This window comes from Physella acuta, unplaced genomic scaffold (genome assembly GCF_028476545.2).
Source record: "Physella acuta isolate Inbredline_101_S28 unplaced genomic scaffold, ASM2847654v3 ptg000865l, whole genome shotgun sequence".
In the NCBI taxonomy this organism is placed as follows: domain Eukaryota; kingdom Metazoa; phylum Mollusca; class Gastropoda; family Physidae; genus Physella; species Physella acuta.
The window spans coordinates 139,248-162,961 of record NW_026732382.1 but is presented as its reverse complement, the minus strand read 5'-3'; the positions used below and the strand labels follow the sequence as shown (position 1 = coordinate 162,961).

At 37.1% G+C, this 23,714-nt stretch overlaps 2 protein-coding genes across 3 annotated transcripts; one reads left to right on the top strand and one right to left on the bottom strand.

Annotated features, from left to right (window-relative positions):
- The first annotated feature begins 981 nt into the window (after positions 1-981).
- On the top strand, positions 982-22,637 carry LOC131952310 (uncharacterized). Of its 2 annotated transcripts, XM_059314917.1 has the most exons (4): positions 982-1,023; positions 12,828-13,018; positions 19,127-19,253; positions 19,840-22,637. In XM_059314917.1, exon 4 carries the CDS (start codon positions 19,855-19,857, stop codon positions 22,021-22,023), a length of 2,169 nt encoding a protein of 722 aa, XP_059170900.1. In that variant the 5' UTR covers positions 982-1,023; positions 12,828-13,018; positions 19,127-19,253; positions 19,840-19,854; the 3' UTR covers positions 22,024-22,637. The 2 variants fall into 2 exon arrangements, with proteins under 2 accessions (XP_059170900.1, XP_059170901.1); XM_059314918.1 differs by lacking the exons at positions 982-1,023; positions 12,828-13,018 and having other exon boundaries at positions 19,085-19,253.
- LOC131952311 (kelch-like protein 40b) lies at positions 3,646-4,530 on the bottom strand. Its single transcript, XM_059314920.1, has one exon. The coding sequence runs from the start codon at positions 4,528-4,530 to the stop codon at positions 3,646-3,648; it is 885 nt and encodes a 294-aa protein (XP_059170903.1).
- Positions 22,638-23,714: the final 1,077 nt, after the last annotated feature.

The window sequence follows — 23,714 nt, the reverse complement described above, 5'->3', positions numbered from 1 at the left end:
TACTCCAACTCAGCCAAATGCGCGGGATAAGAAAACCACATAACGAAAACAACATCAATTAAATTTAAGGCTTCAAGATTTTTTTAAAATTTTTAAATTCAGTTACTAAATTTCAGTCTCGTTAAATATAAAAAAAAACGCACAGAAATATGGATTTCAATCATGTATTAACCTTTACAAATAAAGAAATTTGTAATTATTTTATGTGCTATAACACGTTGGAATTAATAAACGTTTTATATTCAAATGTTTTAGCATTATCTTTCTAAATAAATCAGATTCACATTCGTCTAATTTTACCAAATGAAGAAAACTAAACACATCAACTGTTCAGAATTGTTTTTAGACTATTAAGACGTTTTGTATTATAAGGTTTGGTTATGACTCGACTTATATCACAATACGTTTGGCTGTGAATCGATTGATATCAAAAGTTGTTTGGTTGTGAATCTATTTATATCAAAAGATGATTGGTTATGACTCGTTATGATGGTTTAAATAAGGTTTGGTCAATAATTGTGTTGGTTTATCCAACGTTGAAATCACTCAACAAGTAAAGCAATAAAAAAACTAACAAAGAGGATTGGGGAACTGATGTAAAGAAAGCCACACAGTCAAGACTAGCCTTAGGGTATCAGAAAACAACCCATTAAGCCTAGCCTTAGGGTATCAGAAAACAACCCATTAAGCCAAGCCTTAGGGTATCAGAAAACAACTCATCAAGCCTAGCCTTAGGGTATCAGAAAACAACCCATCAAGCCTAGCCTTAGGGTATCAGAAAACAACCCATCAAGACCAGCCTTAGGGTATTAGAAAAAACCCACCGGTCCCTTACAATTTAGTTTAAGCCAATCTTCCACAATGACAACTAAATTGGATGTGAGCTTTTGTAATCAATTAATCGATTTCGACTGGATGTGTTCATAAATAGTCATGTGAACGACTGCATCCTTGAGTTCTGCACGCGATAATCAGCTGAATCAACTTCTGAAAGGTTTTTGCAAGCTCATTAAAAAAAAATTTGTAAGTGATAGCAGCAATTCAACACAGAAACGTTCAAAAAAATGTTCAATGCAATTTAATTTAATTATTATATTAGTTTTATTTTAAAAATTACTTCTCGTTGAAAATAGGTTATAAACAGAAACATTTCAGGATTTTGTATATTAGATTTTTATTACGTGAATAACATTTCTTTCATTTCAATAGCCCGATTACATAACAAAACGATAAAGTTAATGATTTGATTATATTAGAAAGATGTTTTAAGTTTCAAGCTAAACATATGCTATACAAAAAGTATATGTTCAGATTTATCTAACAAAATAAAATTAAACCTCGGATTCAGAAGTATTTTAATAATAAGTACAAAAATGTGAAATGGGAGATACATTGATGCTCGAAATCCATTAAACATTTTTAAAAAACACAACACAGCTTCGTCAAAAAAAAAGTAATTTTTATTGTAAAAGTAGTAAAACATTGAAGCTCATAGAGATCATTTTCTCTTTAAACGTTTCTGGAACATTTTGATACATTTGTACATCCATTTTATAATATTTTTTTTTTATTTTAAAATACTTATCAATGTTGTATCAAGGTTTTATCAATGTTGCATCTAGTACTAATGTAGCAGTAAATTGTATCTTTCGAAAGTTTAGCTTATATGTACCTGTATGGCTAAAGCAGATCATTCAGTTGAAAACCTGCATTTCAGCGTTCGGGTTAAAGAATAAGTCAGCGAAGTAAGGCGTTTTACAACAGCCTTTCTAATTTAGGGTACACGGCCTAAGGCAACAAGATTTCAGACAACAACGTAATATTTTCGGCCCCATCAGTTATTGGATTTCTTCTGTAGCAACGTAGAAGCATTCCATTATATAACTTTTGCCTGTGTATTCAATATGTAAATAATTAAATACAAATATTAGGTATCCAAAACCGTCCAAAAAGTCGTTTACAGTTCAGCAATTGTTGTGTTTTTTATATTTAAAAATAGATGTTTTTACTTTACTTAATCCTCATCACTCCCTGCGGAGTATAGGGCAACAACAAATCTCCGACATTCCATACTTTAGTTCATGCCAGGTCTTGCCAGTAGCCTGCACTTCTTCTTCCATCTCTCTCCTCCATGTTCCCAGTGGTCTTCCTCTCTTTCGCTTTCCAGGCGGAAATAGATTTAATTTTCCAGTTTCGAATTATTGTTTTTCCTTAAAGCACGCTGAAATTTTCATTCAAATACACACTAGCACTATATGGTTACAATATTTAAAAATATACGACATCTAGAAATCCATTAACGTGTATAGAATGTAAAAACGTTAAATTAAACGCTAAAGAGAATTACATTCAATAGTTATGAATATTATGTTTTTAAAACGCGTAAGTATCATCAGAATTTTTTGTGTGTACATTTTCATGATTTTACGAAAGCTATTTAACACACTACATTTATTCTAATACAAAATTGTACTTAAAAATCAAAGGCCAGCCATGTAATATGATGACTATGGTGCGTGTGATTTAGTTCTAATTGACGCGTCGCGCTCCAAACACAAAAACGTCTTTCGAAATTGCCGTGTTTGAGAGAACAGCTGGAACAAATCTCGAACAGTGACCTGGCGAGCCTTGTACACTTATTTTACTGAACAAAGACGTTTTTTCTGGCCACATTTTGTCAGCTGGTTTCACACTGGGATCTTCTCCAAAAATGAACAGCTCGTCATTGTAAGTAACAGCCCCATAAAGGTTGTATGTGAAATCCCAAAGCTTTGACAAAAAGACAAAGTCAATGAAACCTAACTCAGTGGTGACAATTTTCCACAGGTCTCCATTGTTCTTTAGTAGGTAACTGTCCTCGTCTTTCTTGAAGCAGGTCATCTTCGACCCAGAACCTTCGAGATTATTTAACCTAGTCCACGTTTGGTTCACGGTATCAAAACTGTGAACCGCCGTCTCATCTGCGTCACTTTTGGTCTCCGTGTGAAAAATCAGAAGGTTGTTTTCATATGCAAATACAAAATTAATATTTGTTATTGATGGGAAATCAAGTATATCATCAACTGATTGTGTTAGGATATTATATACTCTCATGTTTTTATTTACTGTATTGTAAACATATATTGATGCATCTACAGAAACAAGGAAAAAGGTATGTTCTTGATCATCAAACGCAAAACTAGTTTCTTGTTCTTCTTCATATAATTGCGGTGAGTTTAAGGTCACCATTTGAATCCATTTATCTTTCATCAATGCCATTAGCTGGACAACTTTACTGTTAACTCCATCAAGCCCCGCGGCATAAAGAACGTTGTTACAAAAAATTACTTCAGCGTTTTTTAAAGGTGCTGCAGCGTACCGAAGACTGTATTTTTCAAGATTGTTAAGTGAAACGGCTTTTACTGTTTTATTGTTCTCTATGTAGACTCCTACATTGATGAGACTACTGCAGGCCCTGTGTGTAGCACCACTCGGCCACTGTCCTGAGCTGTGACTTAACGTCTGGTAAATTGAAGTGTTGTAGACCATCTCTCTGGCTATCTTGTTAGTGCTGATCAATGGGTCAAGAAAGACTTTCTTCAGGAAATGTGAACTGACCAAACATAGCCTGGCTGATTTCAACAAGGTAATCATGAACCTTGATCTCTATTGGTATTGAGACTGCTCTTCAAGATAGTGGTCAGAATTTTCCGAATTCTCTCTATCTGCTGAATCTAAAGTTGGGTCTGCGTCAGTCTTCAAACGTTCCAGGTCAAATTCCAGTGAAGTATCCTCTGTAGAGGTTCTGGTGAAGCCATCGTCACTCTGGATTGCTTTATCTTCTGTACCTCTAGTGGCAACAATTATCTCGTCATCTGGTTTTGTCTTCCTGGTTATTCTAGCCGGTTGAACCACGTCGTTTGATTTTATTAAACAGCTCTTTGTTGGGTCGAATTTGACCCAATTCAAGATGTACTCAAGAACAAAATCCTCAGTTTTCACAACTAGATCCGGACTTCTAACCACTTCAACGATTTCATCTTTTGTCAGCCTTAAAACCGTTTCACTTTTCCTGCAAGAGTTAAAATTTGCAATCATAAAAGAAATTGTTTTTCTCAAAACATCAAAAGAATCTAACATTTTGGAGTTTTTGTAAATTTCCTCAAACGTATCCAATGACAGAATCTTCAGGACAAATTTTTCGCATTCTTCGATCAAATATTTGATCTGAAGCTGATTGGCCGCGTGCCACAGATCGAAGACATTTCTATCATCGATCACATCCTTACATGTGTACGCGACTTTCAAAACAAGCTCAAAAGTTTCTCTGGAAATATCTTGCAGCTCAACACTTTTTGTTTCCGTTTCTCTCATCCCGGATCTAAAAAGTCCACGGAAAAACTGGGATGACGCCGCCAAAACAAACCTGTGGCACCGGAACTCTCTCTCCCCGACCTTCACCGTGAAGTCCAGCAGCTCTTCGTCTTTGTCGTGCCACAGAGTCTCGATGCCGTCAATCACACCTTTGGAGAATTCTTTGTTCAGCTCCATGTTTTCTTCTTAAATATTTGCTTGTTTCAGTCACACTAATTGGATGCAGAATAAAAAAAAAGCTTTAAATTGTGGCTCTCGACAATATGACATAGTAACCTTTATCCAATGGATAAATTTGGTCCACTAGTATACTACTTAATCTCGCCGTTGTGTGATTATTTAAACATTTATTTCTTATGATTCTGAGATTAGTAAATATGCTATTTGGCTTAAGATATATATATATATATATATATGTGTGTAACTAGGGGAAGTTACCAGACATAAGAACGCGGTACAGCGCTGTCAACTTTGACACGACTGATGCAATAACACAGGTGGTGGCTGATAACGATCAGAAAGCCAAGGCGTAGTATCTCGGGAAGCGATACGATAAGAACGGTCTGTCAACTTTGATGTGACAGGATGCAGATGGCTTATTAAATCGGACTGTACAACAGAAGCGGCGTAATTAACATTCTGATGTAACGATTACGATTACGATTATGATAGGACCGAATATGAGTACGATTATGAAGGGGATATATAGGAGGGCGACGGCTGGGTTCTCTCTCGCTCGCTCGCTCTCGATCAGTCAGTCAGTGTAGCAGTATCAAGTTGGTTATTGAACGGGTTAGCCGTATTGTGTTAAGAAGGACGATAGACATGTGTATTCAGTTAGATGAAGCCTAGTGAGGACTGTTGGGGGTCAGTTGATTCAGACTATTATTGTGAAACATCTCTCTTGATTCATTATATTATTGTGAAGCATTCTTTGATTCATGTAATAAAAGGATCAATAATGAACCTGCATCTTCGAGTATCTATGCTGTGGTCAATGTTGTGTGGAATGAGTGGTTAGACTCGGGAAGGTCACATTTGGCGTTGTCGGCAGGGTAGCCAGAGACTCGTTACATTTGGCGTTGTCGGCAGGATAGACTCGGGGACTCGTTACATTTGGCGCTGCGGACAGGATGAATTCAACGAGACTTGCCGCTTTAGGCACCCATAGTCAACCTAGTTCATAACTGTGTTTAGTGTGTGTGTGAATTCGGACATTCAGGAACAGTGAAAATTGAGGAACGAGGAAAAATTTTTCATACACACACGGTAAGAAAGAACTCTTTTTTTTTACTAAAGGAATAAAATGTCTACTCTGGACGAGAAGCAGACCCATATTGTGGTCCTGCCCAGAGAGTCCCACATTAACAAATTTTACGGGGACGGTGATCCAACTTTAACCAACAGGTTCAGTGAGGAGGTCAAAGCGGCCTGGGCCTCGAGATACATGTCACCAGAGGAAAGATTAAGACTGCTGATGGGCAGTATAGGAGAGATGGTTAGGGCAGAGGTCAAATGCCACGATAAAACCGTCCAATCAGATCCAGATAAGGTGCTGGATCTAATTATGGAGACCTTTGGGGAGAGACGGTCGGGATCGCAACTGCTATCGGGGTTCGTAGGCTTAAAGCAGAGAATGGCGGAGAGTGTGATGGAGTATTCACACCGAATAAACAGGGCCTTTGATTCGGTAAAGGGCAAAACACCTGACATTGATGTACGCCTACTGAGGGACCAGTTCATCGAGGGGCTAGCAACCCCGATCTTAAGGAGAGAGTTGAAAGAGGAGGTCCACAAAGACCCGCAGTTGACCTTCCTTCAGGTCAGGAACTCAGCGATCCGCAGGTCCGAGGATGAGGACCAATCGAACTGTTCGGTGGACAAAGTCTCTGTGCCGGAACAGAAACAATCCCCACCCACGGGGACCGGCACGGTGGAAACCATGATGGCTCAACTGTTGGCCCACCTGGATAAGGTTGACCAAAGATTGGAGAGGTTAGAAAGCAGGTCAACAGCTGAGAATCAGGAAAAGAACGGGACAAAACAGAGACAGGTTGGACGGCCGCGACCCGCCGGTCCATCGCTCCGGTGGACGGCCGACGGTCGACCAATTTGCTTGTCCTGTTCACAACCCGGACATATGGCACGGTACTGCCAGGGAAACGGTCGTCCTCTGTAAGGCAGGGCCAGGCTACAGAGGGGCGAGGTTATGGCCCAAGAAGCAAAATGATGGGAGTCTGTCCCGAAATGGTGATTACGATTGGGGACATCGCGGTGAAGGCAATTGTGGATACAGGCTCCCAGGTGACGACAATTACGGAAAATTTTTACACCAAATGGATGAAAGGAAAAGACCATAGGTTGAGGTCTGACACATGCATGCGCCTGACGGCAGCTAATGGACTAACTATTCCATACTGTGGTTATTTTCTGGCGGATGTCGTGGTGGCGGGACATAGGTTGAAGCAGGTTGGGGTGTTCGTCACGAAACACAACCTAGAGACAAATGTGTCAAATATACCTTGCCTGTTGGGCATGAATATTCTTGGCCAGTTGCCAGAATTTCTTACAAATATTGTCGGATCGACCACACCAGGTCGGGGATCCAAGTTGGCCAGGTTTGCCAAGACCAGAGGAAGGATATCAGTCCCGGCAAACACGGTCAAGGCAATCACATTACAAATTGGTGATAGAAGCGTGAATGGTGATGTGATGATAGAACCATGTGGCGCCGCACTGAGGGCAGGCGTCGTGTTACTGCGGACATACACATCAGCGGAAAATGGACTAGTTCAAGGATTAGTGGCAAATGTTTTGGATGAGGAAATTTTTATACCGCCTAATACTCTGGTAGGAGTACCACAGAACGTCGAGGTACAAAGGTCGGCACAGTGCATCGAACTGAGCAATACCAGCAGTAATGAAGTAACAATTAGGTCGGTCAATGTGACGGCCGAGGTGAAGAAAGAGGATGGCCGATCATATACATTCCCGGAAACTGAGGACCCAAAACTAAATGAATTGTTGAATAAGTACAGGGATATATTTGCCTCGTACGAGGGTGATTTGGGTTACACGGAAGTAATAAAACACCAGATACCCTTACTACAAGACAAGCCGGTGGCGCAACCCTATCGAAGATTACCACCAAGTCACTACTCTGCGGTGAAGGCACACCTGAACGATCTACTAAAAAAGGGAATTATTACAACCAGCACGAGCCCGTATGCGGCACCGATAGTAGTGGTAAAAAAGAAGTCAGGGGAGATAAGACTGTGTTGTGATTACCGGAAATTGAACAATATCACAAGAAGGGATGCATTCCCCTTGCCTCGTATTGATGAATGTCTTGATGCGTTGGGGGGAGCAAGATTTTTTTCTACCTTGGATTTGGCTAGTGGCTACCACCAAGTGGCCATGCACCCCAACGATCAACATAAAACTGCATTTATTTCTCCACTGGGACTGTACGAGTGGACCCGTATGCCGTTTGGTCTAACTAATGCACCTGCTACATTCCAGCGAGTAATGCAGAGTGCTATGAGTGACTTTCTATTTCAAATAATGTTGGTGTACTTGGATGATATACTAGTTTACTCAAAAACTTGGGAGGACCATCTAAAAAGATTAGAACAAGTGTTTCTCCGTCTTAGGGAGATAGGAGTAAAGCTGAACCCAGACAAATGCTGCTTCGGTCTGAAATCGGTACATTTTTTGGGTTATGTGATTTCGTCGGATGGCATCGCCACTGACCCAGATAAAATTGCAGCTGTTAAAGAATGGAAACAGCCAACAACTACGGTAGAGGTCAGATCATTCTTGGGCTTTGCTTCCTATTATAGAAAATTTGTGCCTGGTTTTGCAAAAATTGCCGCACCATTGCATGACTTGGTAAACAAAATGACAAAGAAACACAGTAAGGAGAAAAAGAAAGGTAAAACACAACTGATAGGTGAATTATGGACTGATGAATGCCTGAACTCGTTTAAGCTATTGAAAAAGGCTTTGACAGAGGCGCCGATATTAGGATACGCAGACTTTGACAAACCATTTCGGCTAGAAATTGACGCCAGCTCTAAAGGTCTGGGAGCTGTGCTATCACAACAACAAAAGCAAGGCTTCAGGGTTATTGCTTATGCCAGTCGAGCTCTGAAGGAATCAGAGAAGAACATGACAAATTACAGCGCCATGAAACTAGAACTTTTGACATTAAAATGGGCTGTGACGGAAAAATTCAGGGACTATCTATTAGGTGCTAAATGTGTGGTATACACTGACAATAACCCCTTGAGTCACCTAAAGACAGCAAAATTGGGATCCATCGAACAGCGATGGGCAGCAGAATTGGCATTCTTTGACCTGGAGATAAAATTTCGCCCGGGGCGGTCCAATGGCAATGCGGACGCCTTATCAAGGAATCCTTACGAGAGACCGGGCGATGAGGAAGAAACGCTGACAGGAATATGTGAGGTCAGAGCGTCAACAGATATCCCTCACGGGGTGCAAGTGAGGCAGAACGGACAGACCGGGGTGGAGCACATTTCCACAGAGCCCGGACATATGGACATTGGTGATTTTAGTTGCCTTAATCACAAAGAGATACGAGATGCCCAGAGAACGGATAGTGGCTTACAGCCGCTGTTGAAACACGTCCAGGAACAAAAATTCCCAGGAAGAAGGGAAAGAGAACAATTTGGTCGAGAAACAAAGAAAATACTGAGTCAGTGGGACCGTCTCAGTATAAAGGATGGTGTTCTCATGCGGAGAATTCATGACCAAATTGATGGGACAATACACCAGGTGGTGGTGCCTGGACAGTTACGAGAAGAAGTGCTAAGGTTGGCACATGACAGGGCAGGACACCAGGGTCAGGACAGGACGCACAAAATATTACGACGGAGGTGTTACTGGCCCAATATGGAAATGGAGGTCAAACGCCATTGTGAGGCTTGTGTGAGGTGTCAGCATGCGAAAATGCCAGTTGTCAAAATGAGACAGCCATCGGGACACCTATTAGCGACAAAACCACTAGAGATTGTGGCTATGGACTTTACGTCGTTGGAGCAATCATCGGATGGGACGGAACATGTGTTGGTAATGACTGATGTTTTCACCAAATGGACTGTGGCGGTGCCCACACGAGATCAGACTGCCAAAACAGTGGCAAAGGTCTTAATAGAACATTGGTTCATCAAATATGGCATACCAAGACAATTACACTCTGACCAAGGAAGGGCCTTCGAGTCAGAAGTAATTAACCAACTGTGCAGCCACTACGGGATCAACAAATCTAGAACAACCACATTTAATCCGAAAGGAAACGGACAGTGCGAGCGGTTCAACCGCAGCATGCATGATTTGCTGCGTACCCTAGAACCTGAACAGAAAAAACGTTGGCCTGATTTTCTCCCAGAGTTGGTATATCTATACAACTGCACCCCCCATGCCACAACCGGCTTTTCGCCACACATGTTGCTGTTCGGACGGGAGGCTCGACTCCCCCTTGACTTGTTCCTAGGAAAAAAGGAGAGTATGACTGGCTCATACACTGCACTGGAATATGTGAATGAACATATGAGACGAATTAGAGAAATGTACAGGGTAGTACAGGAAAGACTAGAACATGAAGCACGGCGAAGGGAACCGCCGGTACAGACAAAGGACCCGCCACTCAAACTGAACGACAGGGTATTACTGCGTAGCCACCCGTTAGGCAGAAACAAAATCCACGACCTCTGGGGACAGGAGATATGGCAAGTCGTGGAGATGCCTAAAGTAGCAGGTGGCCCCTTTAAGATAAGACCCATCGATCACACCAAACCGGATCGGTGGGCGAATATTGCTCAATTAAAGAAATATTGGCATAGTCAAGAAGAGCAGTTACACACAAGGAAACCCAAGACAATTAGGGAACCGGAAACTATAACGGAAATTCTCATACCCATCCCGGAACCATGTCACCATCAACAGAACATCAGCGACACACAAGGGGAGGATACCGGCAACAAGGAGGATCCCGGTCCCTCCAGAAGCAGAGAGACAATAGACCATCAGATAAGTGGTCCGCGGAGAAGTTTGAGAAACAGAAAGAATACGAAATTTTTTGTCAGCAACCATCAATTCTTTCATGGTCGCGCTGGTATGAGAACAGACTGTTCAAAAAGTCATAAAAGTGAACTGGTGAAGGCACCAGACGAAAAAAGGTGGATGTGAATTCTAGAACTGTTTTGTGTCTGAGGAAGATGATGTAGACACATTTGATATGTGAAATAGGGATAACGGTCAATCTTATACGAGTGTGACGACATTGACAGGGAGTGGAACAATAAATTTTTTTTACGGTGGTGCGATTGACTTTGAAGGACTGCACCTGCCAAGCGTTGTTTGTGGTTGATAACACACAAAAAAAGGCAGGGGTGGATGTAACGAGGGGAAGTTACCAGACATAAGAACGCGGTACAGCGCTGTCAACTTTGACACGACTGATGCAATAACACAGGTGGTGGCTGATAACGATCAGAAAGCCAAGGCGTAGTATCTCGGGAAGCGATACGATAAGAACGGTCTGTCAACTTTGATGTGACAGGATGCAGATGGCTTATTAAATCGGACTGTACAACAGAAGCGGCGTAATTAACATTCTGATGTAACGATTACGATTACGATTATGATAGGACCGAATATGAGTACGATTATGAAGGGGATATATAGGAGGGCGACGGCTGGGTTCTCTCTCGCTCGCTCGCTCTCGATCAGTCAGTCAGTGTAGCAGTATCAAGTTGGTTATTGAACGGGTTAGCCGTATTGTGTTAAGAAGGACGATAGACATGTGTATTCAGTTAGATGAAGCCTAGTGAGGACTGTTGGGGGTCAGTTGATTCAGACTATTATTGTGAAACATCTCTCTTGATTCATTATATTATTGTGAAGCATTCTTTGATTCATGTAATAAAAGGATCAATAATGAACCTGCATCTTCGAGTATCTATGCTGTGGTCAATGTTGTGTGGAATGAGTGGTTAGACTCGGGAAGGTCACATTTGGCGTTGTCGGCAGGGTAGCCAGAGACTCGTTACATTTGGCGTTGTCGGCAGGATAGACTCGGGGACTCGTTACATATATATATATATATATATATATATATATATATATATATATATATATATATATATATATATATATATATATATATATATATATATATATATATATATATACATTCATATATATATATATATATATACCTCTGTAGGTGAGCTTAGTTTTAAACTGAAAGTTTTTTTGTGATCCAAATTAATTACGATCGCTCAAAAGGAATTATTTTATACAACAGTTCCGAATTTTAACACGTTTTTCTTAACTCAGCTTCGCGTTTGTTTGTTTGTTTGGATGTTTGTTGTTAAAATTGACATCGAAAATTAGCCCACTTCTGATTGCTCTAGAGACCTGAAATTTGGCATGCATGCTACTTTCGCCTAACAATTTCAGATGCAATCATAAAAACTAGCAATTAGTGACCGTAATTAGCTTAATTTAATTACGCCCCAAGGACCATAAAATTGAGGACATGATTTCTAAAGATACCGACAAGACTTGAGGCCTATTGACACAGTTACTTCGGCCCCAATCGATGTGAGCTCGCTGGCCGTGATCGTATAGTGGTTAGTACTTCGCGTTGTGGCCGCGACAACCCAAGTTCGAATCCTGGTCGCTCAAGATTTTTTTAGTCCGTGTATTTATAAACACTTTTTTAAAAACCACGTTTTTCATGTGTAGCAACGGACTAAAAAGGAGAAAATAAAATACTTAAAAAAAACTTTTTAAAAAACCACGTTTTTTATGTGTAGCAACGGACTAAAAAGGAGAACGGACACGGTAACACATTGTTAACGGTGACACGGTTGGTACGCTGGGCATGCTAAAATACACATAAACACGTTTTTCCTTAACTCAGCTTCGCGTTTATTTGTTTGTTTATGGGAGATTTGATCACGTGATTCGTGAGTAGATCTCCACGCCAGCAACGTAAATTACACCCTTTCTCTGTTTAAAGCGTATCGGTCGCTCAAGATTTTTTTAGTCCGTGTATTTAAAAACACTTAGTCAAGTCATACTTAATCAAGTGATTAGATAAAGTAGAAAATAAACTATATAAAAAACTTTTTAAAAACCACGTTTTTCATGTGTAGCAACGGACTAAAAAAGAGAAAATAAAATACTTAAAAAAAAACTTTTTAAAAAACCACGTTTTTCTTGTGGACTAAAAAGTAGAAAATAACTATTTACATACATTTGATGACAAAAAACGTGGGTCGGGCAGATGGGTCGGGAAATTTGATGGTGAACGTACCCACGTTTTTTGTCATCAAATGTATGTAAATAGTTATTTTCTACTTTTTAGTCCACAAGAAAAACGTGGTTTTTTAAAAAGTTTTTTTTTAAGTATTTTATTCGTTCATGTCTTCTCCAACTAGGTGTTTGATGTAACTAGTGGAAACCCATGGCGACCCATCGTAAGCAAATGAAGTCACTTTAAAGAATCGTTCACTTTCTTTTCGGGTTCTTAGAAAATTATGAAAAACTCAATTGAGAAAAACTTAAGTGAGAAATGTGACGTGTGACTAATTTTGGACAGAAGATAACATTGTAACATCGGTTTAGAAAGGTAAGGGGGTAATTTTTTTTCGAGACAACTTGAGCTGATAGGAGTGATTTTTTACCTACGAGCCTTCAGGGCGTTTGTATATTAGTAGTACATTTTCAAGATTTGTGCGTTTTGGTGAGCAGTATTTCGACCTGTTTCTCGTGCCATGTAACCTCTTGGACTGTGTTATTGTGACTGTGTCTACTGCCTGAGTGAGCGTGTATAGACCTAATGTAGGTATTGTGTTTATAGTATACTATAGCCGCAAGTTGCGGTCTAGATATGTTAAGTAGTTTAACTATAGTTATAATACTTGTTGGAAATATTTTGTTATACTGGCCGTAACCCGTTATACTGTATTATTTTATAACGAGACTGCTAGTTTAATAAGCCTCGGTACCCGTGTATTTAATGTAGCCTTACAAGTGGTATTGTATATACAACTAGCCGTCCCGGCCAGGCCCTGCTCTGGCTTCTGTGAAAAACCTTTCTGTTAAAGACCATTACCTGTGTGTTTAGTAATCATCATAAACCCGGCATTGCACACCCAAACCAAAACCAAAACAACAAAACGCAAACATAACGCTAACACAATTACAAATACAAACGAAAACAAAAACAAAAACCTAACAACTAACCCAACCACAACCACAAACACCAATACGAACACAAAGAAAAAAACAAACGAAAAAGCAAACGAAAACAAACCAAATCCAAATGCAAAACCAACCACAAACCCAAAGAAAAAAACACAAACGAAAAAACAAACGAAAACAAACCAAATACAAACGCAAAACCAACCACAAATACAAACACAAACGCAAAGAAAATAAAACACAAACGAAAACGAAAAAAGAAAGAACAAAAACGAACCAAATCAAAACGCAACCACTAACGCAAACCCAACCTAAACACAAAGAAAACACTAACGCGAACATAAACGCACAGTGCTCAGAGTCTAGCCCGGGGCGGAATCGCCTGTTTCAGCTTAGTAAACGACTATAGTACCCCAACTTATTCATAGTCTTTTGCACTCACTTTAATGAACGTAGGCGCGAAACCGAACACGGGAGGCCCGGGACCCCAAATAGCACCCTATCTGGGCGCCAGAGGACGCACCATGACGTCACCGCCTGATTGAACTTAGTAAACGACTATAGTACATAACTTATTCATAGTCTTTTGAACTCACGCGAACGTATATACCATAGCGTACACCGGAAGGCCCGGGGCGCCAAATAGCACCCTGTCGGGGTGCCGGAGGACGCCCGGATTTGATTCACTTAAAGACTATAGTAACCTTTCTTACCCATAGTCTATCGCACTGTTAAAAACAAAACTATGCAGCATAGCGCTCACATGATAGCCCAGGGTGCCAAATCGAACCGTGCAAGGGCGCCGGCGGACGCGCCTGTTTCAATTTAGTGAACAAAAATGATAATACTCCAAGCTTATCCGTAAATGGAAAGAAATAAACATATAGGATGTGTAGGACCTGGCTTATTAAATGTTATTGATTCAAAAAAAAAATATTGAACAGTATGTTCAGTGTATAGAATAAATAAAAGGCAGTGTTAAAAATACCTAACGACATTGCACTTAATCAATCCCCGCTAATTATGTAATTATTTTTTTTTCTTAACACCAAAAACAAAGTAATAAAATGTAAATTCTTTCTTCTTAAGAATTTTTTTTATTAAAGGGAAGTAACTGTGCAGTCAATACATTTCCGACACAATTTTAGAAATTTTATAAACGTCGATACACTTTTTTAAAAATTTTATGTCGTGTTCATAATTGAAAATTATTCTTCTAAGTAAATAGAATGAAAATTGTTTTTAAAGACTTTCAATGGTAATTTTTTGACTCGTAAGTTTAGACTATGAGCACGATAAAAAATCTAACACTTAAATCCATAGAACTGTCAACGACAAACTTTTTTGCCACACGTTACAGAACTGAGCTTTATATATTAGACTAGCCGTCCCGGCCAGGCCCTGCTCTGGCTTCTGTGAAAAACCTTTCTGTTAAAGACGATTACCTGTGTGTTTAGTAATCATCATAAACCCGGCATTGCACACCCAAACCAAAACCAAAACAACAAAACGCAAACATAACGCTAACACAATTACAAATACAAACGAAAACAAAAACCTAACAACTAACCCAACCACAACCACAAACACCAATACGAACACAAAGAAAAAAACAAACGAAAAAGCAAACGAAAACAAACCAAATCCAAATGCAAAACCAACCACAAACCCAAAGAAAAAAACACAAACGAAAAAACAAACGAAAACAAACCAAATACAAACGCAAAACCAACCACAAACACAAATACAAACACAAACGCAAAGAAGATAAAACACAAACGAAAACGAAAAAAGAAAGAACAAAAACGAACCAAATCAAAACGCAACCACTAACGCAAACCCAACCTAAACACAAAGAAAACACTAACGCGAACATAAACGCACAGTGCTCAGAGTCTAGCCCGGGGCGGAATTGCCTGTTTCAGCCTAATAAACGACTATAGTACCCCAACTTATTCATAGTCTTTTGCACTCACTTTAATGAACGTAGGCGCGAAACCGAACACGGGAGGCCCGGGACCCCAAAAAGCACCCTGTCTGGGCGCCAGAGGACGCACCATGACGTCACCGCCTGATTCAACTTAGTAAACGACTATAGTACATAACTTATTCATAGTCTTTTGAACTCACGCGAACGTAGATACCATAGCGTACACCGGAAGGCCCGGGGCGCCAAATAGCACCCTGTCGGGGTGCCGGAGGAATTGATTCACTTAAAGACTATAGTAACCTTTCTTACCCAAAGTCTATCGCACTGTTAAAAACAAAATTATGCAGCACGTGATAGCCCAGGGTGCCAAATCGAAACGTGCAAGGGCGCCGGCGGACGCGCCTGTTTCAATTTAGTGAACAAAAATGATAATACTCCAAGCTTATCCGTAAATGGAAAGAAATAAACATATAGTATTTGTAGGACCTGGCTTATTAAATGTTATTGATTTTAAAAAAAAATAAAAATTATTGAACAGTATGTTCAGTGTATAGAATAAATAAAAGGCAGTGTTAAAAATACCTAACGACATTGCACTTAATCAATCCCCGCTAATTATGTAATTATTTTTTTTTTCTTAACACCAAAAACAAAGTAATAAAATGTAAATTCTTTCTTCTTAAGAATTTTTTTAATTAAAGGGAAGTAACTGTGCAGTCAATACATTTCCGACACAATTTTAGAAATTTTATAAACGTCGATACACTTTTTAAAAATTGTATGTCGTGCTCATAATTGAAAATTATTCTTCTAAGTAAATAGAATGAAAATTGTTTTTAAAGACTTTCAATGGTAATTTTTTGACTCGTACATTTAGACTGTGAGCACGATAAAAAATCTAACATTTAAATCCATAGAAGTGTCAACGACAAACTTTTTTGCCACACGTTACAGAACTGAGCTTTATATATTAGATTATGTAACTTTTTTTTCGTTTACATCATTTTAATGCTATATGAATTTCTAAGAAAGTTTTTATTAAATTGTGTATGAAATTCTGTATGACGTTCTTTAAGACTTTTTGTATGAAGTTCTGCCTGAAGTTTACGACGTTCTTTAGTCAACTAGGTGTTTGTGTTTGCGTTTCTGTTTGGTCTGTGTTTGTGTTTTGGTGTGGTTGGCTGTGGTTAGGGTTAATTCAAAAGTAATGTATTTCATCATTTTTATGATACATGAATTTCTAAGAAAGTTTTTATTTTAGTCTATGTTTGTGTTTTGGTGTGGTTGGCTGTGGTTAGAGTTAATTCAAAAGTAATGTATTTCATAAAGCCGGGCATTGGCGAGTATATAATGCGTAATAATCGCATAAATCAAAGTCGTTTACAGAGGTCGTTTTCACAGAGGCCAGTGCAGGGCCTGGTCGGGACGGCTATATATATATATATATATATATATATATATATATATATATATATATATATATATATATATATATATAAATATATATACATATATATATATATACATATATATATATATATATATATATATATATATATATATATATATATATATATATATATATATATGTGTGTGTATCTATCAATAAGTAAGCCTATATATATATATATATGATATATATATATATATATATATATATATATATATATATATAAGTATATATATATATATATATATATATATATATATATATATATATATATATATATATATATGTATATATATATATGTGTAAATGTATGTATAAGTATATATATATATATATATATATATATGTATATATATATATGTATATAGGTATATATGTATATATTTATATTATATATATATATAAATATAAATATATAAACATATATATATATATATGTATATATATGTATATATATACATTTATATATATGTATATATATATGAATATATGTATTATATATATATGTATATTACATATGTATATAAATGTATATATATATGTATATATCGGTTTTAGTGTGTATCTTCAAGAATTCTGTATTTTTATATAGGCCTAAGTAATGTGGATTATTAGTTTCTAAATTTACTGGATCATTGTGTTAGCCTTTAAAATATTTCTTTTATGTTGATTTAGACCTGTAATTTCATCTTGCACCACTAACTATTCCTCTATTTCAATGTTGCTAAAATGAAAACTACGTTAAAATATTACATCAGTGGTTTCCAAGATTTGTGTAAATAATTCTTATTATTGAATCGGCATAGTCACTTCACAAACATATTTGTTCATGGACTTACCTTGAAGACTTCAAGAATAAAATAATTACGGCTTTTTCGAGATAGCACTGTGCTTGAAAGTGAAATCATTTTTTAACTGAAAATAGTCTCTAATCGAAACTGAAACTGCTTGCCGTATCGAGGTGTTGTTGTTATTTTTATTTTTTTTCAAAGTTTATTTTAAATAGAATAATTCAAAGGTTTTTCATTTTGTTATTGCTTACTAAACTTCATTCTACCACATTGTAAGTATGCGTTGTGAGGATTACCTTTATTTAATCAATTAAATTATCTTAAGCACAACCGGGGATTCCCTTCCTAATGTATGCGATACAGAGAAACTCGTTGTTTTCATTCGTACATCGGTAACACAAACAAGAGTCTAAGCAACAATTGATTTATGTATTGATTTTATAGGTTTACTGCCCTTTTCATGCGTGATACTTGTTCATCTTTGGACGTGGTTATGGACTAACCCTGTTTCAATTTTCTTTAATTTCTAATCAAGCATTTTTTTTCCAATTTTTACAGACTATAAAAATGCAATTCTAAATAGATCTAGTTGATAATAAAACAAGTATTAAAAAATTCATGATATTAGGCTTTACTTTGTTAAAATGCACACATATTAAGAAAATATATAGTGCGGCACTTCATGGTTTCACCCCCCCCCCCCCACCCTACCCACACCTAAGGGGAGAAAAGTATATGTATATATACATATATATATATATATATATATATATATATATATATATATATATATATATATATATATATATATATATATATATATATATATATATGGGGGTGCTTATGTGTGTGTGTATGTATTGTCTAGAGCCTAGATCAGGGGTCTCCAAACTTTTCAGTCCGAGGGCCGCATTAAATATCAAATTTCAGTTCGGTGGCCAGTTTCTTCAAAGCTTGTCTTTGATTTTTATGGGCAAAGTTCCTCAGCCATCACCAACTAACGGTTTTTCCGTGGACAAAAAGATCTCCGCGGGCCGGATGAGAGGACATCGCGGGCCGCATCCAGCCCGCGGGCCGTAGTTTGGAGACCCCTGGTCTAGATGGTCAATTTGTAGTTATAAGACTTTTAATTTTAAACTCTAATTATTCACTGTACAGTCAAAAATCATTTTTCTTCTATATATTTTGCAATTTTTAGTCTTGGTGTCACCCCCCCCCCCCCTAAATGGTATCACCCGGTGCAGTCCGCACCCCCACAACCCCCTCGCGACGTCTTCTGTCTACTGGATACAAACATAAATAATCCCCCGTACTATGGCCAAGATAAACTAAATGTCAAAGAGGATCTCTTACATCTACCAGGATTTTACAAGTAACCTATTTATAGAGTTCTTCCTGGAAAATGGATTCCTGGCAATTCGTATGTATAGGCTATAGCAGCAGTGTTAAGTAAGTTTTAGTTTTCATTCGTAAAACCCCTCAAGCTAAGGTAAGTCTATGTACATTTCGTTAACTTTTTATGGTTATCAAATAGTCGACTTGCTCAGTATTAAACTAGTATTTTTTTCATTGAGTTAATGCATGTAAAATCCTAAAACTTCAATCATTAAAAATATAGTTAGATCTAGATCGTTTTGTTGGCTAAGTAGGCCTAGTATATTTACATAACTTTACATTGATACCATCTGTGTGAAGCACTGCTTCTTGGGATTCGCCATATTCACTAATTATTTTAAGTATGACATAATCAAACTTCAATCATCAAATTTAGGGTTATGTTTGGAGTTATGTATTGTTTGTAGTTATAATTACTATACTCAATACTCTACATCCTTCTTATCTGTAAGTGTTGTAACGACTATGAATAAGGTGATTTATCCTGGGAACTAATTAAACGGTATACCTTATGAGCAGTAAAACGTTGACATAGGGTTAAATAATACCACAAGATTATTTTTTCTTTATACTTTTCATAGGTCATATTTTACCCAGCCTTTAACCTAACGACACATATTTTCCTGAACTCAAAAGTTCGACGATTGTTAGAATAATCAATCAATCCAATTTGTCCACAGAACTTCTATTTAATAATGGAGAAAAATATGGTCTTTGCGGACGACATGATGAGATGTATCTCCTCATTATGGCAGGATAATGATGAAACATACTTTGATTTTGTTGTGCAAGTTGGTTTAAAAAAATTCAAATGCCACAGGTTTATTCTCGGTGCATGCTCACAGTTTTTTCTTGGTTTGTTCAGGTCAGGAATGCAAGAAACTGAAAACAATTGTGTGGAAATAAAAGAGATTGGAAGTGACATTTTTGAACTAATTCTTAGAGCTATTTATACATCTCAAAATATTATTGATGAAATTAACATCTACAAAATATGGCAGGCTACTAATCAGTTGCAAATCAAGTTTTTAATCGATGCATGCGAATCTTTTGTTTTAAGGCACTTATCTTTAAATACTTATGCGGAAACATATACTACAGCAAAATTATTAGATTCCCTAGATGTTTTAGAAAACTGTGTGAATTTTATAATAAAGAACTTTGACAATTGCAAAAATAGCGAAACACTTTTAAGACTGACCAATGAAGAGATTATGAAACTTGTAGAAAGTCCAGATCTTGTAGCAGAGAATGAAGACTCAGTCCTGACTTACATTTTAAACTGGATCAACTTTGACCCTGATGCATGTGTTGAAAATCTAGGTGATGCAGTGATGGCCGGAGTTGAAAATGAGATTATAACAAAATTTACAAAACCTTCAGTGGTAAAAGACACCATTTTAAAGACCAAAATGTCTGAAGATAAAGCTATTCAAAGTGATTTTAAAAACAATAGCTTTCAAGAAAATAGCAATGACTTTCCTCAATACGAAACTAAAAATCATATTGCAAATGTTAAGGAAGAAGAACAGGAGGATACATCTTTAGATTTCGGTGAATGCAAAGAAGAAAAGTGTACTAGAATAAAAATGCTAATACCATTACTTAAGGTAGCTAGAATAAATCTAGTCAGTTCAAGTTCTTTAAGATGGATTAGTAAAAATAAGGCAATTAAAGGTAATGATATAGCAACTGAAATAGTTTTCAACGCATCCCTTTATCATTCTCTTGGCGGAGATCATGGTCAGTGGCCTAATGGCGCCAATCACAGAAGGTGTAGCCCGTGGATAAATCTTGGTGTTCGTGTCAATCAAAATAATGAGGTCATAGGAATATCTTTTCGGGACAAACAGCGCTTTAAACTCCCACAAAATACAGAACTTCAACATCCAGTTCAAATTACTTCTTATAAAAATAAACTTTACATGGTTGGGCAAAATGTTTTTAACTTGTATGTTCTCAAGAACAAAACATGGCTAAACATAGGCTCAGCACAGAAAAAACAAAAGGGACCTTCAGTAGTCAGTATAGAACCTGCTCTATCAAGACAAGCACCTACATTTAATTTTGGAGCTGGATCCACAAGTTTTTCCAAACCATTAGTTTCATCTCCGCAACTATCAAATTTAATGCCACAGTTATCAACATCCGTTGATGCATTTAAAAAAACATTGATTGTTACTGTAGAGCAATACATATATCTGTTTTGTTGCACAGATAAAAAAATATATAGAATGAATTCGCAATTACCAGGAGATTGTTTAACTTATGAAACCAAATACCCTACTTCAGAATTGATTGATTATGCCTCTTCATACGACAACAAAATCCTTGTTTTTTACACACTAACAAAATCAACTGTAGATGAAACAGCTGTACACTGCTATGACATTGTAAACAAAACCTGGATCAGGCTGAATAATTTGGAAGGTTCAGCAAAAAACATGATCTGTTTCTCTGATGAAAATAATTTCTTCATTCTAAAGAGTAATGGAGACTTGTGGAAAACAGATTCATCAAACCATGACATGATTGACTTTACATTCATCACTAAACTCTGGGATTTTGAATACAAGCTTCATGGGGCAGTCACTTACTACGATGAGCTCTTTATTTATGGAGAAGATCTTTTGGTTAAACCAATTGACAAAATCTGGCCAACTTCATGTGCATTGTTTACAAAAATACATGTACTGGGACAAGCAGGTCAAAGCTCTAATTTTATTCCTTGCATCCTCCCCAAAAGTTTGCTGGTCCTGGACTGTGCACTGAATTTTGAAGGGTGTACTGTAGAGCCCGAAAATGTATCCAGAGAAGAGGATGCCACTGGTGAAGACTGGAACAAACTCTTACTTAATCATTGAAGTAAAACACGTGTTTGTGTGTATCTACTTATAAGATTGGAGTAGCTGTAACATGAATTTAAAATACATTTTCATAATTTTATCATTATATAGTTAACTTAAACTGTGTATGCAACAATTTGTATGTTAAAAAATTCCCTTCTTTTACAACAACAAAAATCATCATTATCCATGTCTCTGTGGACCGACTCTACTGGAGCATGTGGAGGAAACACACCTCTCGGTCGTACTCGGTATCAGGTAATTGACATTCTGTCATCTTCTGATCTTTTAAAAGTTTGTTTCGACCTAACTTCTTTCATATTTCCATGGGGTTTCCAACCTAAAGCCTCTCTGCTGAAGTTGCTAGTTGGTTTAAGCAAAATGCGTCCATTCCATCCTTGTTTGCTTTTTTTACTTCTTTAGAAATAAGGTTAAGTGCTTATGGGATTAGTGTTCTCTGTGAGCAATATGTTTGACTAATTTGTTGTACTATTTTAATAGTATATCAATCACTTGATGCCACAATTGAAATAAAACGTGTGCACTTTGCTTATATGTATAAATGCCTACTCATATAATTTGTTTTATGATTTTTCACTTATCTGTTTCTAAATTCTCAAATTGCTTAATCTTCTTGGCAGAGTTTCTTCCAGGCATCCCCCCCCCCCCCCCCACCCCGAACGAAATGAAATTTATATATTTTATATAGAAAATATATACTTTTAACAGTGTCCGCCCCCCCCCCCCCCCCGAAGAAAGTTTACCGCCCCCCCCCCCCCCCCCGGAGAAAAAAAGTCTGGAAGAAACACTGCTTCTTGGTTGTTTTGATACTAATAATAGTAATAATATAATGCTTTGTAGATATAGATTGATTTAGTTTTCTTGTAAAGTGTACTTATTATTTTTTACTGAATTTAAAGTGTCGGCTCCATATTTTTCTAATTAAATAAAAGTTCTTAAAAATCTTTATTTTCATAACAGTAATCTGATACTTGATTTTTGTTATACTATAATTTTTAAAAATGTATAATTGTTATTGAAATGCTAGAACTCATTCTTACTTTTATAAGTTTTACATGTTTAGTAAAAATACATAATTCAAGTTATTTAATAAACAATTTCCATCAGTGTATTGGCAAGCTTAATGAATATTTTAATCTATAATTATAAGTAATGTCTTTTTCTTGTCTTAATTTTCCATACTTTCAAGAATCATTTCACTACTAGACCACTGTGATTAGGCTCTTGCCTTAGTTTTTTCATTTTAAAAAATACAAGTATAATTTATACAGTTACAATAAAATATGCACAGAATATTCAATTTCTTTTTTCTTATAAGCCTAATATATAAAAGCCCCTCTGCGCACTTCTCTCTCTCTCTCTCTCTCTCTGTCTGTCCGCAAAATATTTTCGCCGGACATCACATCAGAAACTGCAGCGATATATGAAGAACTTTATACGGACTTTTGTTGAAAATAATATGTTAGATGTTTTAAATATATAACCACAATTTTATTTAAAGCAGAAAAATAAAAAATTAAGGCGTATTCGAGTATAGAAAAACAATTTTAATTATGCAACCGGAAAAGTGTTTAAACTTGGGACAAGAACGCATTTAATAATGACGTCGCTTATTGTTTACACTAAAAAAAAGAGCACGAAACTGATGACGTCATTTTCCGAGTTTAGAATAAAAAGAAATGAACTAT